We start from the raw sequence: 20,217 nt of genomic DNA, 5'->3' as shown, positions 1-20,217 counted from the left end.
AACCTCATAGAAATTCCAAAAAAACACCGAGAACTTTCTTCACTTCTATATTTCTCGCTGTTTCAAAACAAATCATGTTTCAAAACAAAAAATATCCGCTCTTTCGGCTCTTCAAATCTTTTCAAACAACCCTTTCAAATTTTATTCACACCCTGAACTTTCCGGTTTTCTTGCTTGCTCACCTATCAAAAACAGAAAGCCACAACGCCTCTTCGAGTCGTAAAAAACCTCCAGGAAACCGGAAACCTTAAACGAGTAGGAGGTGTAAGCTGAGTGTGTGGGTCACAAAGATGAGGCGGGTTGAGGGTGTGCACGCTAGGTTACGGGTCGTATGACGTTGGTGGGGGTGCGGGTAACACAAAAGAGGGGGTCCAAAATTGAACTTCTAATTATAAAATTACACCTCCTCGGCAGTATAACTTAAGATTACAAACTGATCGATAATAATTATAATAATCTTTTTCTCAAACTTCTTTCTATTCGTATTTTTGGTGACTTATTGGAGGACAGCAGAATCACTGTAGTACCATTAGATCAACATACATTTTCTTGTGTGGATGAAAGGTCACGTAGATAACTTGACAAAAAAATCATTTCAACAAAGAATCTTATGTCCATTTGATGTGCAGTAACACAATGATCTAACAGGTATATCCATATCGCACTGTTCACAACCCTGTTACCCACAGACAAGATTGTCCTTATGCGCATCAAAAAATAAGTACCTGAGTTATCAAATGAGCAAAGACTAGACTGTGGGTTGCTGTAGAGCCCAAGTTGCCCACCCAACACTTGACAGCCTCCAAATTTGGGGTGTTCAACAAAAAACTCTTCCTCTTTGGGTCATATGTAGCTGTGGTCTGGATGCCACGAAGGTTACTACCATGTGTCAGCTCAGTTATGGCAAAAGAGCCGAATATTCGCATGCTTTCTACGTCTTGCCTGTAAAAAAGGTACATACAAACTATATGAGTAAGAGAGCTATGATTTTCACGAAAGCAAATTTTAAGAAATCATTCACGTAATGGAAGCAGATGTCAATACGTTGAGCAGACAACGAAAAGCAACAAGTTTTATCCTCCAACAAAATTCGTTAGAAATGAGTACACCTTTAACTGTAGCTCAAAAATTAAAAATAATCCGTTAACCATCTATTTGCTTTGCTTAGAAGACAACGACATGCAAACTACGATGACAGGGCCCAGCAGTAACCAAGATTGGGCCACATGGATTAATTTGTATATTCGCATTAACGCCAAAGTAGGTCGAACATCCACTGACACAACCGACTAACGTCGGGCGGATTGCTCTCAAACGACCGGTTGGCCTCGGCAGCTGGGAATCAGAGATGCGTGCATTGGGGATTAGCGAAATAGGGGGAGACTTCAGCCATGGGGGAGGGACTCCAGCCATTGGGGGAGGGGGTGCGGTGGGGTTAGGAGAGGGCTGGACGAGAGGGGGATCGAAACCGTTAGGTAGGCAGAGGAGGGAGCACTGGAGTAAGTTGGGTTGAGTGGGTTGGGGGTGATTGCTTTGGAGGGGGGACTGGGTGGAGGGGGGCGGGGGGTCAAACATTAAAAACCACCCTTTGCACAATGAAATTGTCACCTCAAAACAGTTTTGGTGAAACGCAACAACCTATCTGCTAGCTGTCGTTATTGAATTATCTCCACAAAACTAATGCACAATGGGCCTGGAAGAAAAATTTCTGTGCTTCCTTTAGAAAGTGGGGCTTACGCAGAGCAAAAAACAATCCACTAAGTTAAAAAAAACAGCCGAAAGATCGACAAAAAGCAGCCGCGGAATGAAATGTCAAAACCCCTAGATAAAAAGACCACAAAGTGATGCAAAAAACTGGACGTCAAATTCCATCCTTAATTTCAAATAGAAATTTAAACACCAATATCTTTCAAGTAGTAGAGATTTATAATAATCTAGTTCGGGTACCCTCAATACAATTTTAACTACTATTAACGTACGCAATTAAAATTTTGGAAGTCGGCACAAAAGTCATTTAAGTGAGGTAAGTCACGAATGAGCACAAAATGATTATTAACAATTGAACTCCCACACAGAAAACCGACGCAGAGTTCAGTAAATGACGTTAGGGACACAAAACCAGCTGTTGAAGGTAGAATTCACTACTAAGTTATTCTCTCGACTATTTGGTGCGTAATCAAAGGGTCGTAAAAACTGGTAACAAAAGGACAAGCCCTAAACAACACAATTTTCCGCCTCCTTTAATTACTGCAACGTGATAAAAACGACTTCGATTAGACTATTCATGACATCGAACGTTTGATGATCTTTAAAAAAGCTTCGCAGGAATAGTTTCCGAAACGACTCGAAGAATAGTCTTCGCCAAAACAAGTAGCTTTTCCAAAAACTTCAATTTACTAAAACAACTCAAGACAACAAAAACAAATGTGGACTAATACAAACAGTAGCAAAAGTACAATACTTCAAATAAAGTGCACAACAAAATTTTAAAAAATATGCAATGCAAAATAGGCTCACAAACATCTCGATCTTTGAGCAAAATGAGGGAGATTGCAGGAAACTGACATAAACAATTGTCTAAAAACTTTATCAGTTCTCAGAAAAAACAGTAATAAGTTGGTAATTCCTTCAAACAATAGGCTTCTATTCGGTTACATGACAATTTACTCAATTCCATTTTACCCAATGCCAATTTACCCTACGCCATTTTACCCAACCTGCCATTTTACCCAATGCCATTTTACCCAATACCAACTTACTCAATGCTCTTTGATCTTTTTGTTCAATTATCCGATTGCAGTCGCCATTAGCAGTCGCTATTACAAGGATGGTTTAAAATGTTTGTGGACAATATATTCCCATGTTCGGTTGTGAAAGTTTCATATCAAGTCCCACAGGCCATTTAATTATATAGTCCGCTAATTCCATGTTCGGTTGTGATTGTTTCATATCAAGTCCCACGGGCCATTTATTTTCTAGTCAGCTAAATTGTCGTTCTGGTTAATTTAGCAATGGGGTAAATTGGGTAAGTTGGCATTGGGTAAAATGGCAGGTTGGTTAAAATGGCATTGGGTAAAATGGAATTGGGTAAATTGTCCTGACACCTTCTATTCAATTCCCAAAAAAATCAAAGCGACAAAAATAGATAGAACCACACGAAAACTGTTTGGAATGCCGCGCATGAACTAAAATTTCTCTTACAAAATTTTTCTACAACTCATTCAATTGCTCTCTCAGAACTAGAGACGCACGACGAAAAACCTCTTTCGCTCCACTCTTCAAATTTTATTGAATTGCAATTTATTCGCTGCTTCAATTTCACACCAGACAAATATTGGCTAAAAAGACACTCTTTCAATACTCGGTATAATATCATATGTTTATGAGCTTTCTTTACCTCTGCATGTTTCTATATTAGATGGTAAGAAGCGTTCTATGAAAATGTAACGGTGGTTTTGACTGCACGGGGCCCTTACGGCCTGAACGATGTGCCGGGGTGGCGATTGGGGAGGGGATGGGGTGTGAAGTGAGAGGTGGATAAACTTCTAAGAACCTGCCTTCGCACCATAAGTGTAAGTCTCCTAAACAGTTTCTGTGAATCGCGTACTCGGAGACTAGTGAGCTGAAAGGCTCTAGGAGCACTTAATGTCCATGGCGCGCTACCTGTTTATCCCGTTTTTGAGAACGAAAAGTCAAATGGGTCAGAGGAAAAATCGGTCAAGCCAAAAATCGCCTAAAAGAAAGACCGCAGGACTAATATAATTGCTACAAACTTAGTTTGAGAGCAATTAATCACTTACACCAGTTCCCATTTTGATTCATACATCTGTTTAGGATTTTTAAAACATTACTTAAAATGGTAATATCTGACTTCCGCAAATAAACATTAATTCAAAAATTTCCTTCCGCTTAGACTATAATATTGCCTAACCGTAACTGTTTATGCTGATCCGTTCCCAATACATGTGCTGTGAGTCCCACAAACTGCCAAGAGAGTACAAACTTGGCCAGACAAGACCAGTCATACATTCCGACACAAGTGTTGAATTCAATGTAGTTGTTAATATCGTCGAATATGCGGTCATACGTCATGAGTTTAGAAGCGAACAGGGCTTTTGTACGTCTACGAGATTAGGTAGAGATGTCAGGTGATAACTATTCTGGTACATTACATTGGATTCTGTTAATCGTCCCGACCCAAATTTGAAATCTATCTTTCTATTAATATTGGCTCCAATATTGGCGCAGTTTTTTAAAAAATTTTCGATTAATTTATGGTCATTTTCGATGCCTTCTTTCGCAAGACGTTCTTAGCCTATGCGAGACAACTTCAGCAAATTCGCAATTTAATATCGTGTTATCAAATTATAAAGAGATGAGGTAGATTACTTTGTTTCATCAAGAAAAATATTTAAAATTAGTTTATCGAAAATTTTAAACCAAGTTAACGTAAACCATTCGACAATTCAATTTATTGAAATACTTGATAAAAATACTTGGTAACCTTTGTAACACCAGTAAACAAACTTATAGGTATATTAGTTTTCTATCAGAATTTACGCGAGCCATTTTGCATTAAAAAACCACAACACAAAAACTTCCACCGATCAACCATGTAACAAAAGATGCTCTCATTTCATCGGTGCACTCTCATAATGTCACCCCTTTTAAAAATAAAATAACATACCCGGCAGATTGCCGGAAAATAGCCGCCGTTGATTCCAATAAGCATGATTGGGATTGAACGAATAGAATATATTGAAAAAAAAAGATTTTTGTACAAAAATATTTTTTAAGTCCGATTTATTCTGATGGCATTTCGTAGTTGAACATACTTCTGTTTTATAGAGAGAGGCTACAGGGGCTACTATCAACACCAATAAGCATTAGAGGTGGTAACTAAGACTTATAGGAACGACGTTCAAATAGCGGGCATCTAAAATTGGGCTTTATGGGTTTATCCCGTTTCTATTTCTGACTTCAATTTTTTATACCGACTCTGTTCATTTTGAATTGCTTTGCTTAGCAACTGATGTTCAAATTCACTTTTAGCAGAATGAGAGAAGAGAGAAACTAGCCTAGAGAAGTCAAAAAGATTTCACGCAAAATGTCGAAAAAGCGGCAAAATGGTAAAACGAAAAAAAGTTTGACGAAGTAAAAAAACATAGCAGTACAAGTCCTGACGTACAATTCAAAGAATTTTCATTGACTAAACAGAAAAACTAGACCAAGAATGGACTATGAGTGAATTGAGAAAACCATTTTAAATAAATCAGATAAAAAATAAGAAAAAAAAACAAAATCAATGTCAAAATGCCGCATGTGCACAAAAAAACCACCCGCGAGAAATGAAAATTCAATTCAAACACAAAACTAGGCCCAGAAGGAGCTGCGAATGGATTGGGGAAACCATTTAGAAAAAAATTTGATCCAAAAAATCGAAAAAACAGTAAAAATCAGAGTGAAATTGCCGCATGTGAACCACTACCGAGAAAGCGAATTTTTGTTCAAACACCATTTTCTCACTCTACCTTAAAATTAGAGCGAAAAACATTCACGCCGCAAAACTACTCGCTTTTTCGCTCCATTTCCTGTTTCGGCGTGAATTTACGAGAGCCATTTTGCATTAAAAAACCACACACAAAAACTTCCACCGATCAACCATGTAACAATAGATGCTCTCATTTCATCGGTGCTCTCTCATAATGTCGCCCCTTTTAAAAATAAAAAAACATACCCGTCAGATTGCCGGAAAATAGCCGCCGTTGATTCCAATAAGCATGATTGGGATTGAACGAATAGAATATATTGAAAAAAAAAAGATTCTTGTACAAAAATATTTTTTAAGTCCGATTTATTCTGACGCCATTTCATAGTTGAACATACTTCTGTTTCTTAGAGAGAGGCTACAGGGGCTACTATCAACACCAATAAGCATTAGAGGTGGTAACTAAGACTTATAGTAACGACGTTCAAATAGCGGGCATCTAAAATTGGGCTTTATGGGTTTATCCCGTTTCTATTTCTGACTTCAATTTTTTATACCGACTCTGTTCATTTTGAATTGCTTTGCTTAGCAACTGATGTTCAAATTCACTTTTAGCAGAATGAGAGAAGAGAGAAACTAGCCTAGAGAAGTCAAAAAGATTTCACGCAAAATGTCGAAAAAGCGGCAAAATGGTAAAACGAAAAAAAGTTTGACGAAGTAAAAAAACATAGCAGGACAAGTCCTGACGTACAATTCAAAGAATTTTCATTGACTAAACAGAAAAACTAGACCAAGAATGGACTATGAGTGAATTGAGAAAACCATTTTAAATAAATCAGATGAAAAAATAAGAAAAAAAACAAAATCAATGTCAAAATGCCGCATGTGCACAAAAAAACCACCCGCGAGAAATGAAAATTCAATTCAAACAAAAAACTAGGCCTCGAATGAGTTGCGAATGGATTGGGGAAACCATTTAGAAAAAAATTTGATCCAAAAAATCGAAAAAACAGTAAAAATCAGAGTGAAATTGCCGCATGTGAACCACTACCGAGAAAGCGAATTTTTGTTAAAACACCATTTTCTCACTCTACTTTAAAATTAGAGCGAAAAACATTCACGCCGCAAAACTACTCGCTTTTTCGCTCTGTTTCCTGTTTCGGCGTGAATTTACGAGAGCCATTTTGCATTAAAAAACCACACACAAAAACTTCCACCGATCAACCATGTAACAATAGATGCTCTCATTTCATCGGTGCACTCTCATAATGTCACCCCTTTTAAAAATAAAATAACATACCCGGCAGATTGCCGGAAAATAGCCGCCGTTGATTCCAATAAGCATGATTGGGATTGAACGAATAGAATATATTGAAAAAAAAAGATTTTTGTACAAAAATATTTTTTAAGTCCGATTTATTCTGATGCCATTTCATAGTTGAACATACTTCTGTTTCTTAGAGAGAGGCTACAGGGGCTACTATCAACACCAATAAGCATTAGAGGTGGTAACTAAGACTTATAGGAACGACGTTCAAATAGCGGGCATCTAAAATTGGGCTTTATGGGTTTATCCCGTTTCTATTTCTGACTTCAATTTTTTATACCGACTCTGTTCATTTTGAATTGCTTTGCTTAGCAACTGATGTTCAAATTCACTTTTAGCAGAATGAGAGAAGAGAGAAACTAGCCTAGAGAAGTCAAAAAGATTTCACGCAAAATGTCGAAAAAGCGGCAAAATGGTAAAACGAAAAAAAGTTTGACGAAGTAAAAAAACATAGCAGGACAAGTCCTGACGTACAATTCAAAGAATTTTCATTGACTAAACAGAAAAACTAGACCAAGAATGGACTATGAGTGAATTGAGAAAACCATTTTAAATAAATCAGATGAAAAAATAAGAAAAAAAACAAAATCAATGTCAAAATGCCGCATGTGCACAAAAAAACCACCCGCGAGAAATGAAAATTCAATTCAAACAAAAAACTAGGCCTCGAATGAGTTGCGAATGGATTGGGGAAACCATTTAGAAAAAAATTTGATCCAAAAAATCGAAAAAACAGTAAAAATCAGAGTGAAATTGCCGCATGTGAACCACTACCGAGAAACCGAATTTTTGTTCACACACCAATTTCTCACTCTACTTTAAAATTAGAGCGAAAAAAAATTCACGCCGCCAAACTACTCGCTTTTTCGCTCCATTTCCTGTTTCGGCGTGAATTTACGAGAGCCATTTTGCATTAAAAAACTACACACAAAAACTTCCACCGATCAACCATGTAACAATAGATGCTCTCATTTCATCGGTGCTCTCTCTGTCGCCCCTTTTAAAAATAAAATAACATACCCGGCAGATTGCCGGAAAATAGCCGCCGTTGATTCCAATAAGCATGATTGGGATTGAACAAATAGAATATATTGAAAAAAAAAGAGTCTTGTACAAAAATATTTTTTAAGTCCGATTTATTCTGATGGCATTTCATAGTTGAACATACTTCTGTTTCTTAGAGAGAGGCTACAGGGGCTACTATCAACAACAATAAGCATTAGAGGTGGTAACTAAGACTTATAGGAAAGACGTTCAAATAGCGGGCATCTAAAATTGGGCTTTATGGGTTTATCCCGTTTCTATTTCTGACTTCAGTTTTTTATACCGACTCTGTTCATTTTGAATTGCTTTGCTTAGCAACTGATGTTCAAATTCACTTTTAGCAGAATGAGAGAAGAGAGAAACTAGCCTAGACAAGTCAAAAAGATTTCACGCAAAATGTCGAAAAAGCGGCAAAATGGTAAAACGAAAAAAAGTTTGACGAAGTAAAAAAACATAGCAGGACAAGTCCTGACGTACAATTCAAAGAATTTTCATTGACTAAACAGAAAAACTAGACCAAGAATGGACTATGAGTGAATTGAGAAAACCATTTTAAATAAATCAGATAAAAAATAAGAAAAAAAAACAAAATCAATGTCAAAATGCCGCATGTGCACAAAAAACCACCCGCGAGAAATGAAAATTCAATTCAAACACAAAACTAGGCCCAGAATGAGCTGCGAATGGATTTGGGAAACCATTTAGAAAAAAATTTGATCCAAAAAATCGAAAAAACAGTAAAAATCAGAGTGAAATTGCCGCATGTGAACCACTACCGAGAAACCGAATTTTTGTTCAAACACCATTTTCTCACTCTACTTTAAAATTAGAGCGAAAAAAATTCACGCCGCAAAACTACTCGCTTTTTCGCTCCATTTCCCGTTTCGGCGTAACCAAAATCACTACTCCAATTTGACTTCAAAAATCATGAAAATGTGTGAACAGATCTTAAAAAAAACATAGCAGGACAAGTCCTGACGTACAATTCAAAGAATTTTCATTGACTAAACAGAAAACTAGACCTAGAACGGACTATGAATGGATTGGAAAAACCATTTAGAAAAAAATCCGATCCAAAAAATCGAAAAAACACTAAAAATCAAAGTGAAATTGCCGCATGTGAACAAAAAACCGCTACCGATAAAGCGAATTTTTGTTCAAACACCGTATTCTCACTCTACTTTAAAATTAGAGCTAAAAAATTTCACGCCGCAAAACCACTCGCTTTTTCGCTCCATTTCCTGTTTCGGCGTGACCAAAATCACTACTCCAATTTGACTTCAAAAATCATGAAAATGTGTGAACAGATCTTAAAAAAAAAAGACAGCGCCCCAATACAATTCAAATTCTTTGAATTGTAAAAAAAGACAGCGCCCCTATACAATTCAAATTCTTTGAATTGTAAAAAAATACGAGCGCAATAATAGCCGGCTGGGAAGATGAGGGCGGCTATTAAAAATTATGTACTCCAAAACCATTCAGTCATTTGACATCTCTACCTATGCGTTTCCAGTCTGAACTGAGACAGGGTCTTCCCCTCAATCCAGGGTCGCTCCCCGAATGCAGGATGGCTGCGCATGAATGAGTAGATATCGTTCTGCAGGGCCATTGACTTCTTACCATATATGGCTAACTTAAGCTTCTTAGAACAGATCGAGGAAATGCTACGGTAGTAATCTAACAAGGTCATGTTATTTAAATACAAAATAAGTAAATCAGAATCTATGTCACGATAACACAAAATATTTAATTTCACGTTTTTTCTAGTAATGGCTTAAATAATTCAACGAATTGTCTCCGAATAATTTCAATATGATATAGTTGGTATCTTTCAGATCGTTAAAATATTCCAAAAAGTTTATAATTCTCCTAATTTTCAGATGATTCAAACCAACCGCAAAATTCCTGCAAACTACGTTCAAAACCACAATTCTGCACTTCTAAATTCATCAAAGAGTAAATTAAAATACTTTGTACTGAACAAACTTAAACAACTTCACTGCACAAAATGAAGTTTACTCAGCATTTTAGAATCGTAATTCTCAACTCTTCCTTTCAAAATATTCGGTCCAATAACTTTCGCAACTGTCAAAAAGCAGTCTTCAGCAGCAACTTGAGCTAATTTGTTATCGATCGTCAGCCCGTAAAAGAGACCGTCCAAAAATATTTCCAGGCAACGTTTCGTGTACATTTTACCCATATTTGAGAACAAGGTTGCTAGGACTTTATAACACGTCGTGAACAATTTGGGATGATGTGTGAAATATTTATGTTGAAGCACCTTGGAGAACAAAATAGTGATCGATTGATCAATTTTAGGCCGTAACTTTTCGACAGAGGACAACTCGCCCAAAAGTAGGACAAAACCGTCTGTAATCTCCCACGGCTGACCAGGACGTTTGAACGAATGTGCCATGCAACCTCCAGTATCTGGTCTCTTTTCACCATTCTGCGCAAAAAAAGCGTGATAATCTTTTATTTTGGTACATTTGAAAGCAAACATGAAAAAGCTTTTCGCTGATAAATAACCGCATTTGACAATGCTCTCTTGTACTTTTGCGCAATTGATCACGAGAACTCCGATAAATTAAAGCCCTTTATCTTAATGAAAGTCTTCATAGTTTTATCCCATTTTTGATCTTCAGTGCATTTACTGCATTGGGCCAATGGGTTTATTCCCATTTAATTTTTTTATTTTTTGGTTTAGACACAGTTCATTTTTGACTGCTTTGCTGAGAAACTGCTGTTTCTAAGAAAGGGCTGAAAAAGCTGCGAATAAAGGCAAAGCAAAACAACAAGTGCTGAATTACATTTCAAAGATATTTTAAATTTTATATAATTACAAAACAAGACCCCAATATGACTACAAATGCATTTGGGAAACCTTACCCAAAAAAAAATCGAAAAACAGGCCAAAAAACCACTTGATTTTTGTCTCTCTGCTGGTTCGGCGTGACCAAAGACACAACTCAAATTTGACTTAAAAACCATGACAATGTGTGAACAGATGCTAAAACCGATAAAAACAAAGCTCTATCAATCAATTTCTTTGAAATAACAGCCCGAGGACTCCGGATCCATCTCGAAGTAAATTTTCAATTAGGGCCGAGCCAACTACCAACTAAACAAAACATCTAAACCTAATAAAAATTGATCAAACAACTGAAAAACTGTTTTCAAAAGTTGCAACTCCGAAAAAACTAGTAACCATAAAACGTACAAAAATACGTGCGTTTTCATTCAATTATCGACCACCAGAGATTAGCAAACACAACAAAAGCAGCGCACAAAGTGAAAACGCATGAACGGAAAACGAAAAGAACGAAAATAGAAAAAAAAATTTAGAAAAGTTGTTCTGATAAAACATTTTGCAAATTCTTCTGCTCGATCATTGACCAACACATTTTTTCAGACTTCCCAACAAACAGTTAAAACAACGTTTAGATCCAAAGAAAAAATCTTCAAAATTTCATATGTGTATCAGTATTTCTGTAAGATCTCTCCAATATAACTTTGAAATGTAGCTTCTTGATAGCATTACCTGCAGAAACGCTCAAGAGTGAACAAGAAATTGATTGCAAAAGAGTTCAGAAGAGATGATAGCCAAAAAAATACTTAAAAACATGAACGATGGGCCATTTTTCAACCAAATTTACTCCATTTTCTTTGACAGACTTACCTTAAAATTAAAATAATTCAAATCGAAAGATCACCAAAACAATTAGAGCAAGAAAATTCTGCCTAAAAACTCCACAAAGGCTAAAATCTTAGACACTATTTGCTTTAAATGGTCAGAACCGAATACAATCGGACTATTACTAGCTTAGATAATTGACACAAAAACTTTCGGCTGAAAAAGATAGTTAATTTAAACAAACCAGATTACAAATCTTTGATGATTCAGACATACATAGTCGGCAGAAAAGTTATTAAATTGAAAAACCACTTTGAAAAAGCTGAACGTGATTTTAAAAAATAACGCTCAATAGGCACATTTTCTCAAAACTTTTTCTCCATCTCAGAACGATGCACTAAGAGAAAACCACTATTAATTCCCTGATTTTTATTAGTTGACCTAAAATAAACGCTTTCCACGTGCGGCATTTGACTTCTAAAAAGAGAACACCTGTTAAAAAGATCACCATTGCTCGTCTGCGAGTTGTAATCACCACCGCAACTATAGTCGGCCGAGAAGATTAGGTCGGCTATTAGTTAGAAGAATAGGAGTAGCAGTAGCAAAAGAATTAAACATACCAAAGAAAGGATTTTAAAAATACAAGGACAAGGCTGAAGAGATGCTTTTTGTATTTACAAAAAGAGAAAGATTAACGGAAGTAACGGTTTCAGCATCTGAAAACTGACATTTTATTGCTCAGGTATATGGTAAATGATAGAATCAAAAGCTTTGAAAAGTCTTACAAACGTAGAAGTATCTTCGAGTTTCAAGGTGGGTTAAGAAAAATTTTTATGAGTCAAGGAATTCTATAAAGAAAGATTTGACAGTGCGTGATATTTTAAAGCTAGGCAAAACAGCAGCAATTAGAATATTTCAGAAAGGATAAGGCCAATTTATATGAGAAATTATAGAGGCCCAAGTTGGCATTCCTGATCAGTTCACTGCAAATATTGACAGCATCCGTCTTAAAAACTTCAATTCTTACACGTTGCGTTGCACCATACAAATAAGACGCAACAAATTTAGAAAGGTTGATCAAATCCGATGGAGAATAGTTTGCGAAGCTGTCAAAAAATTGGTCAAAATCCAGACAAACAACCAGTTGTTCCCAATTTTGTTAAACTTTTTTGTACATCCAGAACAAGTTCACTAAAGGTCGAGTGGCCACCTTGCTGTCTGCTGTTTAATTTCAAATATATCTTTGAAAATTAAAACTCAAATTTGCTCAAAAAATAACGAGAGTCAAGGTACGATAGGTAATTGTCTATAATTCTCAATATTGTTCTTCGAATACTTTATGAATTGGGTTATGTAACTACCTTTCCAAAAAGAAACAGGCCACATGGATGTTTTGATATTGCTCAAAAGAAGCCGCAGAACAAAATCCGACAGCAGGTTAGCACACGCGCTCAAGAATGATGGAATATAATCACAGGCTGAAATGCAACTGAGAAAATTCTTTCAGATTCATCAAAACTTCAAATTCATCAATTATTATATCGGGGACAAAACATGGATTGTGTTCATTGTGATATACAGGTGACAGACTAGTTTGATCGAATCCAGCAGGTGGCAAACCAGACTGGATGGAATTTTAGACAAAAGACAGAAACGTAACCGAATCAAAAAATAAGATATAACTTTTGGAATATCTTCTTAAAATAATTGCACAAAACGCAAAATAAGTGGAAAAACACTTATCAACATTAATCAAAAAAAGTTGCATAACACGAGACACTTGCTCGACGCAAAACTTCAAAACTGTTTTAAAAACCATAATGTATTAAATACATACATTAAAAATGTATATATACATTAAAATGTATACATATATTTAAATGCCAAAACGAAATAACAATCTCAAGCAAGAAAAATCCAATTTCTTAACAGCGCAACAAGAGTACCAATGGAAATCCCAACAAATGATCAACGAATTTGAACTAAATCCAAAAACTTACTAAAAACAAAACGTTCCCAAATTCAAAACTTCTACCAATAAATTGAAAATGTGTGTGTGTGTGTGAGAGAGAGAGAGCTCGCATTTCAGATCACGCAAAAATTAAGAGAACCAGCGTGATAAAAACCAATCGAATTGTCGAAGCGATCAAGCCAAAATTTGTCAAAAAATCACACATGATTACAATAATTGCTTCAAACTTCGTTCTGCTTTGCTGAAATCACACACGATTACAATAGTTGCTTCAAACTTTTCAGTTTTGCTGTGTGAATAAACGTTAAATGAAAAGACGACGAAACAAAAAAACGTGGCCAAAAGAATTTCGTAAGCGGCTCAAACCAAAATTGCAACCGAAACCAAAATCTTCTGTCTTTACTTCATTTTAAAAACTTTACTTCATTACCTCACCAGGTTTGATAAAGCATTTGGTAATTACATAAGTCATAAACAGAAATATTACAAAACAAGATAACCAAAACCATTAGCCACTTGTGAACACAAGCCACAATTTTGACGGATAAAACAACTGAGATCTGAAATCTAGATACCGCAAAATTTTTTCTTACCGTTGAAAAATAGCCAAAAATTTTATGCTGAACAAATGATAAGTTCAAAAAATGACCCTGGTAAAAAATTATCACGAAATAACTCAATATAAAGGTGTTGAGAACTTGAATTCCGCAAAAAAGTCCGCAACCCATAATACTCATTGGGAAAGCGAAAGCTAAAAAATGGAAACAGGATTGACTTATCAGAAAGAAAACAAAAATTTAGGCCTCAAGAAAGAAATTGCAGTTTTGTTGTGACACCAGAGCAATTCAAGTAAAAAGAGATATACCTATCTCTTGATGGAGGTATCATACACAAAATGAAATCCAGCAAACTTTCAGTGCTGCCTTCCAAATTTGAACAAAATATATGATTTGCAACTGATAAAAGCATAGCAAACAAAACTATAGGTCTGCAGATAATGCTGAAAATAAACTTGCTAGAAAGTGGAGATAACGTTCGTGTTGTAAATTCAGAAACAACAGGAAACCTTAATGTGAGTTAAAAGTCAAACATGGATAAAGAAAACAACGAGGGAATTTCGTTATTTAGTAATCGAGGCTTAAACGAAATAGACAGCTACCCTTCTTTCGAAATAAAAAAAGTATAACAGGTCAAATACTCGATACAATAAAACAACTTGCATAAAACTACAAAATCGGTCAAAAACGCATTTATGAAATAACGATTCACGGAACTTAACGCCCAAAATTCTTCATTTATTTAGAACACCAAATTGAAAACAATGAAGTACTTTCGAATAAAGTACAAAAGAAAAATTGGACAAATCACCAAAATCGCATTTGTATATGTACAATTTTACTATCAAAATTACCATACCAGAAATAGGGGCGTTAAATACATGAGTAAGCAAAAGGATATCAACATAAAAAAAATTTTAAAAAAAATAAAAATTAATCCAAAAATTCCATAACATAAGAAAACAAACGCAAAAATGAGAAAGCTGTGCACATTTTGCGTGTGAAGCAATTTATTCGGCTCTCTAAAACAATTGAATTAATTTCAGAGAGCTACACATTAATGCACAATTGATCAAAAAGCATTGCAACAAAAACAAACCAAAATACTAGCAAAAAAAATACGCCAAATGAACGAGAAAAAGGATATCTATTCCCCGCTCTTTCAAAAATAATTAATCGAAAAACCTTCTCTCGCCCAGACAAAAAATTAACCTGAAACCTTTTTCAATTACGGTTTTAGGTCAAAACGCCGGTTAAGCGAATAGTACTTCCGGCAAACATAAAGCCAGAATTCCAGCGCGTCGAAGCGTAAAAATTTCACAATTAAAACTGTAGTTTCAGCCAAAACCAACATTTTTTATCTTGTAACATTTACATTTTATATCGCAAGATTCAATAGAACTGCTTGGAAAACTATTACACTCCTGGAAAATAGCCGCCGTTGATGCATATCGGGATTGAAACAGGAAAAGAAAACCTGATAACCTAATGCAATATGACTTAATGACCGGGCTTTATCGCTTTATGACGTTTCTTTTGATTTTGCTCTTTTGACATTGACCATAATCACTACATTGCGTACTTCAATGAGTGGAATTTAGAATCCATTCAGATGAAACAGTGAGGAAAGTCACGAGTCAAACGTGAAAATCGTGCCTTATGTAAAACGAAGAATGTGATCAAAGGTAAAGTGAAATAAGAAAAGGAGAGCGCCTAAATAACAACCGTTGAGAGGCTAACGGTAGCTATCAAACAGCAGATAAATGATGGATAATAAGATATAATGGCAGAAAGAACTTGCTGTGAAATCTCGTAGAATGGAAAAATCCATGCTGAGTAAATTTTTTTTAAAAAATGTAGGAAATTTTATAATGTAGCATTTGAAGTTTAAAAATACAGGCATCCTTCTTTCTAAGAAACACAAACCGACTAATATTCATGAATTGATCTCGAAAAACATGCCGGGGCAATTTAATTAAGGGGTATGGCTTAGAAGTTTCTTTAGCGAAAACTCCGACCTCAGAGGAGTTCCAATCCGCGCCCAGAATAACAGCCTGACATCTGACACACTTTAGCTACAACCGCATTGAACCTCAACCACTCACAACCTGTGATAGCAATAATCAATGAGCAATGAGGCAATTGAGATCACTCAAAAATGAATAGAAGCGTGAAAGTCACTCGACAAACCAAAGAATGCTTTAGAACAAAACCATAAAACATCCAGGAAAATTTTGATAACAAAAGACACAAACGTTTCAAATAATTGCCTCAAGTTTGCTGAAATCAAATGGGAAAAAAATGAAGTGAGACACTCGAAATTCTCATTATTTAGCATTCAATGCTGGGCCAAATTACATAGCCATCCTCCCACATAAAGACTCGAATTTTTGAAACATTTTGCAAAACAAATTGTCATAATTTTAAAAATTCACGGCAGATTGCCGGAAAAAAGCCGCCGTTGATTAATACAACCACAATTGGGATTGAAAGAAAAGATAATAAAAAACAATGACATTCGAACACAAATATTTTTTAAGTGCAAACTATTTTGAGGTCATTTCGTAGTTGAACACTCCTGTTTCTTAGTGAGAGGATACAGGGGCTATTATCAATACCAATAAGCATTAGAGATGGTAGCTAAGACTTCTAAGAACAAAGTTTAAGTAACGGGCATCTAAAATTGGGCTTTATGGGTTTATCCCGTTTCTATTTATTTGTGCTTTCGCTTTTTGATAAAATTATAATATCATTGAATTTCAAAGACGCGTCGCTAAGTTCAAGTATTAATAACAAAAAAATTTAATATCCCTTACGCTGCACAGAAAGACTTAGAATTTGAACCCAGAACACAAAAAAAACTATGAAAATTTGGACAAAAAACCGCCGAATCAGACCAAACAAAAAAACATAGCCGAAAAATTGCCAAAAAATAGCCGCCGTTGACGCTCTTGATGCACATTGGGATTGAAACAAACGTAGCCAGCGGAAAATAGCCGCGATAGATGCTTCTGGCCTTCCATGAATTCAAACAACTAAATAAATAAGATAGATTCGGATTTTCATTTTTATGAGACACATACGCTCTATAAAAACCCTGATAGAGCTTTTTTCAAAAACAAAATTCGAAATCAAGAACTCAAGGCTGATACTCAAGAATCAGGGCACATAAGTTTGGCATTACTTAGATACACACTCTTGATCTTTAACGAGTTAATGTTCATAAAATTTAAGTTCCATAAGTGAGTTCAGAAGTCATGTTTTTGAGCGAAGTAAGTCACGCAATTGACCTAAAAGCAAAATGACGACACACACAAATTTTAACTGCAAAGCAGTGGAAGTCACTGAAGTCATTGAAAAACTCAATTCTAAGAAGTCAGGTCGTAAGAATCATCGATGGAGACGACGAATTAAAAAAAAACAATGTCCCCAATAATAGCCAATAAAAGAAAAAGAGATAAAAATTCACCGATTTTTTTCTGTTTTTTTTTTCAGTGTCAAAACTTGTTCTGATTTGGTGTACAGTTTCAGTTAGATTCTCAAACCATACTTCATTCAGCTTCTAAACTGAAAGTTATGAAGCTTAATACTGATGTGAGCTAGCAATCGCTCTAATGAACTTTGACAACCTAATGCACTATGACTTAATGACCGGGCTTTATCGGTTTATCCCGTTTCTTTTGTTTTTGCTCTCTTGACGTTGACAGTATTCACTTCATTGCGTAATTAAATGAATGAAAGAATTAAAAATCAGTTGAAATCGTTACTTATGTAAACCGAAAAGCGTGATCAAAAAGTAAACGCGAATTAAAAAACATAGCAGGACAAGTCCTGAAATACAGTCTAAACAATTGGTTTAGTTTTGCCCTGATTAAAAACAAGCCGTTTGAGATGTCCAATGAGAGCAATTAGTTTGACACCAATGAAATTAAGCAATTTCACCACAAAAACAAAAGCAAGCAAGACTACAAATCAGTTTTAATTTTTAAAGACACGGTCAAAATCAAAAAAACGACTTCCAAGAAGTCATGCCACTAATTAAACTCCTTGTTTCTCATTATCAACCGATGAAACTTTTCATTAAGTTATAGGAGAGCAATAAGTTCAAAAATTACATGCAATACTCAAAAATTCACTAACAATTTTTTAAATACGTCTAGCGTATAAGTCAAAGAAAGCAATAGCTATGAATTGAAAAGAGCTTGAACAAAAAATTTTTTAGAACCTGATGAATACGGTTCTAGAAGAGACAAAGATAAAAGATAAAGTTAACAACAAAAGCTCGCAACAGTAAAGATTCTATGACATTTCGTGAAAACAATTGATGTCGAAGTCGTAAAAGGCATCAGCTTTGCACAGAAACAATTTAATCGATTAAAAAAACCCCTATTGGCAGCCTACACGGTCTGTTTTGAATGAGAACTACTAGGGTACAACAAAACTACAAGGGTACAACAAAAACTAAACATAGCCGGCAGATTGCCGGAATAGCTGCGAAAGAATAGACCTGCGTGCCATATAATAGAGATAGAAACAGATACATATCTAAATTGAAAAAAAAAAAATCGACGCCGCTGAAAAAAACTAGGTAAAAAACATTCAGCGATAAATTAATAAAGCTTGCTAAAATTCATTCCGCAGAAGCCTCTTATTAGGGACCTTTACTGCACAAATGGTTTCTTTGACATTAAACAAATTCAAATTAAACTTAAGTTTTAAAGTGCAAAAGTCATTTTATTGAGTGAGGTAAGTCACGTATGATCAAAATCTAATCACGCAAATAATCTAAAAACTTTTGCTAAAGCCAGTGAGAAATGACGTCACGCGCGCAAATGCCGTTAGTGAGAGGAAGAAGTCATTCAGAAAATTTGACTTTTTCACCTTTGCTGTGTGAACAAATGTAAAACGAAAAACGAGCGTCAGATGACGAAACAAAAAACATAGCAGGACAAGTCCTGACGTACAATTCAAAGAATTTTCATTGACTAAACAGAACAACTAGACCTAGAGTGGACTATGAGTGAATTGAGAAAACCATTTTTAAAAAAATCAGATCAAAAATAAGAAAAAAGAAACAAAAAATCAATGTCAAAATGCCGCATGTGAACAAAAAAACCATTAGCGAGAAATGAAAATTTAATTCAAACAAAAAACTAGGCCTAGAATGAGCTGTGAATGGATTGGGAAAACCATTTAGAAAAAAATTCGATCCAAAAAATCGAAAAAACAGTAAAAATCAGAGTGAAATTGCCGCATGTGAACAAAAAACCACTACCGAGAAACCGAATTTTTGTTCAAACACCATTTTTGCACTCTACTTTAAAATTAGAGCGACAAAAATTCCCGCCTCAAAACCACTCGCTTTTTCGCTCCATTTCCTGTTTCGGCGTGACCAAAATCACTACTCCAATTTGACTTCAAAAATCATGCAAATGTGTGAACAGATCTTAAAAAAAAAAGACAGCGCCCCAATACAATTCAAATTCTTTGAATTGTAAAAAACCAAGAGCACCGCAATATAGCTTCGCTCAGCTTACAGCTTCGCAGCTATAAAAAAAACTAACTCATAGATTTTGAGAAAAAGCAGTGTCAAAGTCATGAAAACAATTACGCTATTACCACGGACAATTGATTAGGTTCTTTTCCACCTCATTATCAACCAATGAGACCTGTCATTGTTAATACTAAGTGAAAAGACAGCAAAATAATTTTTGAAAGTTGCCAAAACCAAATATTCTTTAATGTTTTTTGACAAAAAGTGTTCAGAAAATAAGTTTCAGCTGCTCCTTGATTAATTCTAGAAATTTCAACTAGCCGCAATTAGAACGCATATGTATCATAATAAAAGCACTCAAGGGAAGGAAACTCTGAAGACAGAAGTCAAATTGATGCACGTGAAAAAATCTCCCTCTTAAAACCGAAAATTTGTTCAAACACCAATTTCTCACTCCACTTTCAAGATAGTTAGAAAAAAATCACGCCTTAATTTTACTCTAATAAATACCACTCTAGTTTAACTTCACACAGGTGCGAAAAAGCCGAAAAACGCGTGAACAGATCTTTAAAAAAGCAGCTCACCAATACAATCCATTCCTTTGGATTTTAAAAAAGAGAGCGCCTAAATATTAGCCGTTGAGAGGCTGACGGCGGCTATTAATAAACAAAACCAAACAAAAAAGGCGGTCACTGCATAAA

At 35.4% G+C, this 20,217-nt stretch overlaps 2 protein-coding genes across 2 annotated transcripts in view; both read right to left on the bottom strand.

Annotated features, from left to right (window-relative positions):
* LOC142337450 (peroxisomal acyl-coenzyme A oxidase 3-like) overlaps window positions 1–9,774 on the bottom strand; it is a 49,240-nt gene extending 39,466 nt beyond the window's left edge. Inside the window, exons 1-3 of the mRNA XM_075386678.1 lie at window positions 9,359–9,774; window positions 3,932–4,123; window positions 726–942 (exon numbers count right to left, since the gene is read on the bottom strand). Coding sequence (XP_075242793.1) covers window positions 726–942; window positions 3,932–4,123; window positions 9,359–9,549 — 600 coding nt within the window. The 5' untranslated portion in view covers window positions 9,550–9,774. The remainder of the gene's footprint in view (window positions 1–725; window positions 943–3,931; window positions 4,124–9,358) is intronic.
* Window positions 9,775–9,776: 2 nt separating this feature from the next.
* LOC142337451 (uncharacterized) overlaps window positions 9,777–20,217 on the bottom strand; it is a 47,651-nt gene continuing 37,210 nt past the window's right edge. The window contains exon 9 of the mRNA XM_075386679.1: window positions 9,777–10,308. Coding sequence (XP_075242794.1) covers window positions 9,856–10,308 — 453 coding nt within the window. The 3' untranslated portion in view covers window positions 9,777–9,855. The remainder of the gene's footprint in view (window positions 10,309–20,217) is intronic.

This window comes from Convolutriloba macropyga, chromosome 4, assembly GCF_964194025.1.
Source record: "Convolutriloba macropyga chromosome 4, txConMacr16.3, whole genome shotgun sequence".
Lineage (NCBI taxonomy): Eukaryota > Metazoa > Xenacoelomorpha > Acoela > Convolutidae > Convolutriloba > Convolutriloba macropyga.
The sequence above is the reverse complement of the archived record's forward strand: the minus strand, read 5'-3'. Positions and strand labels throughout refer to the sequence as shown.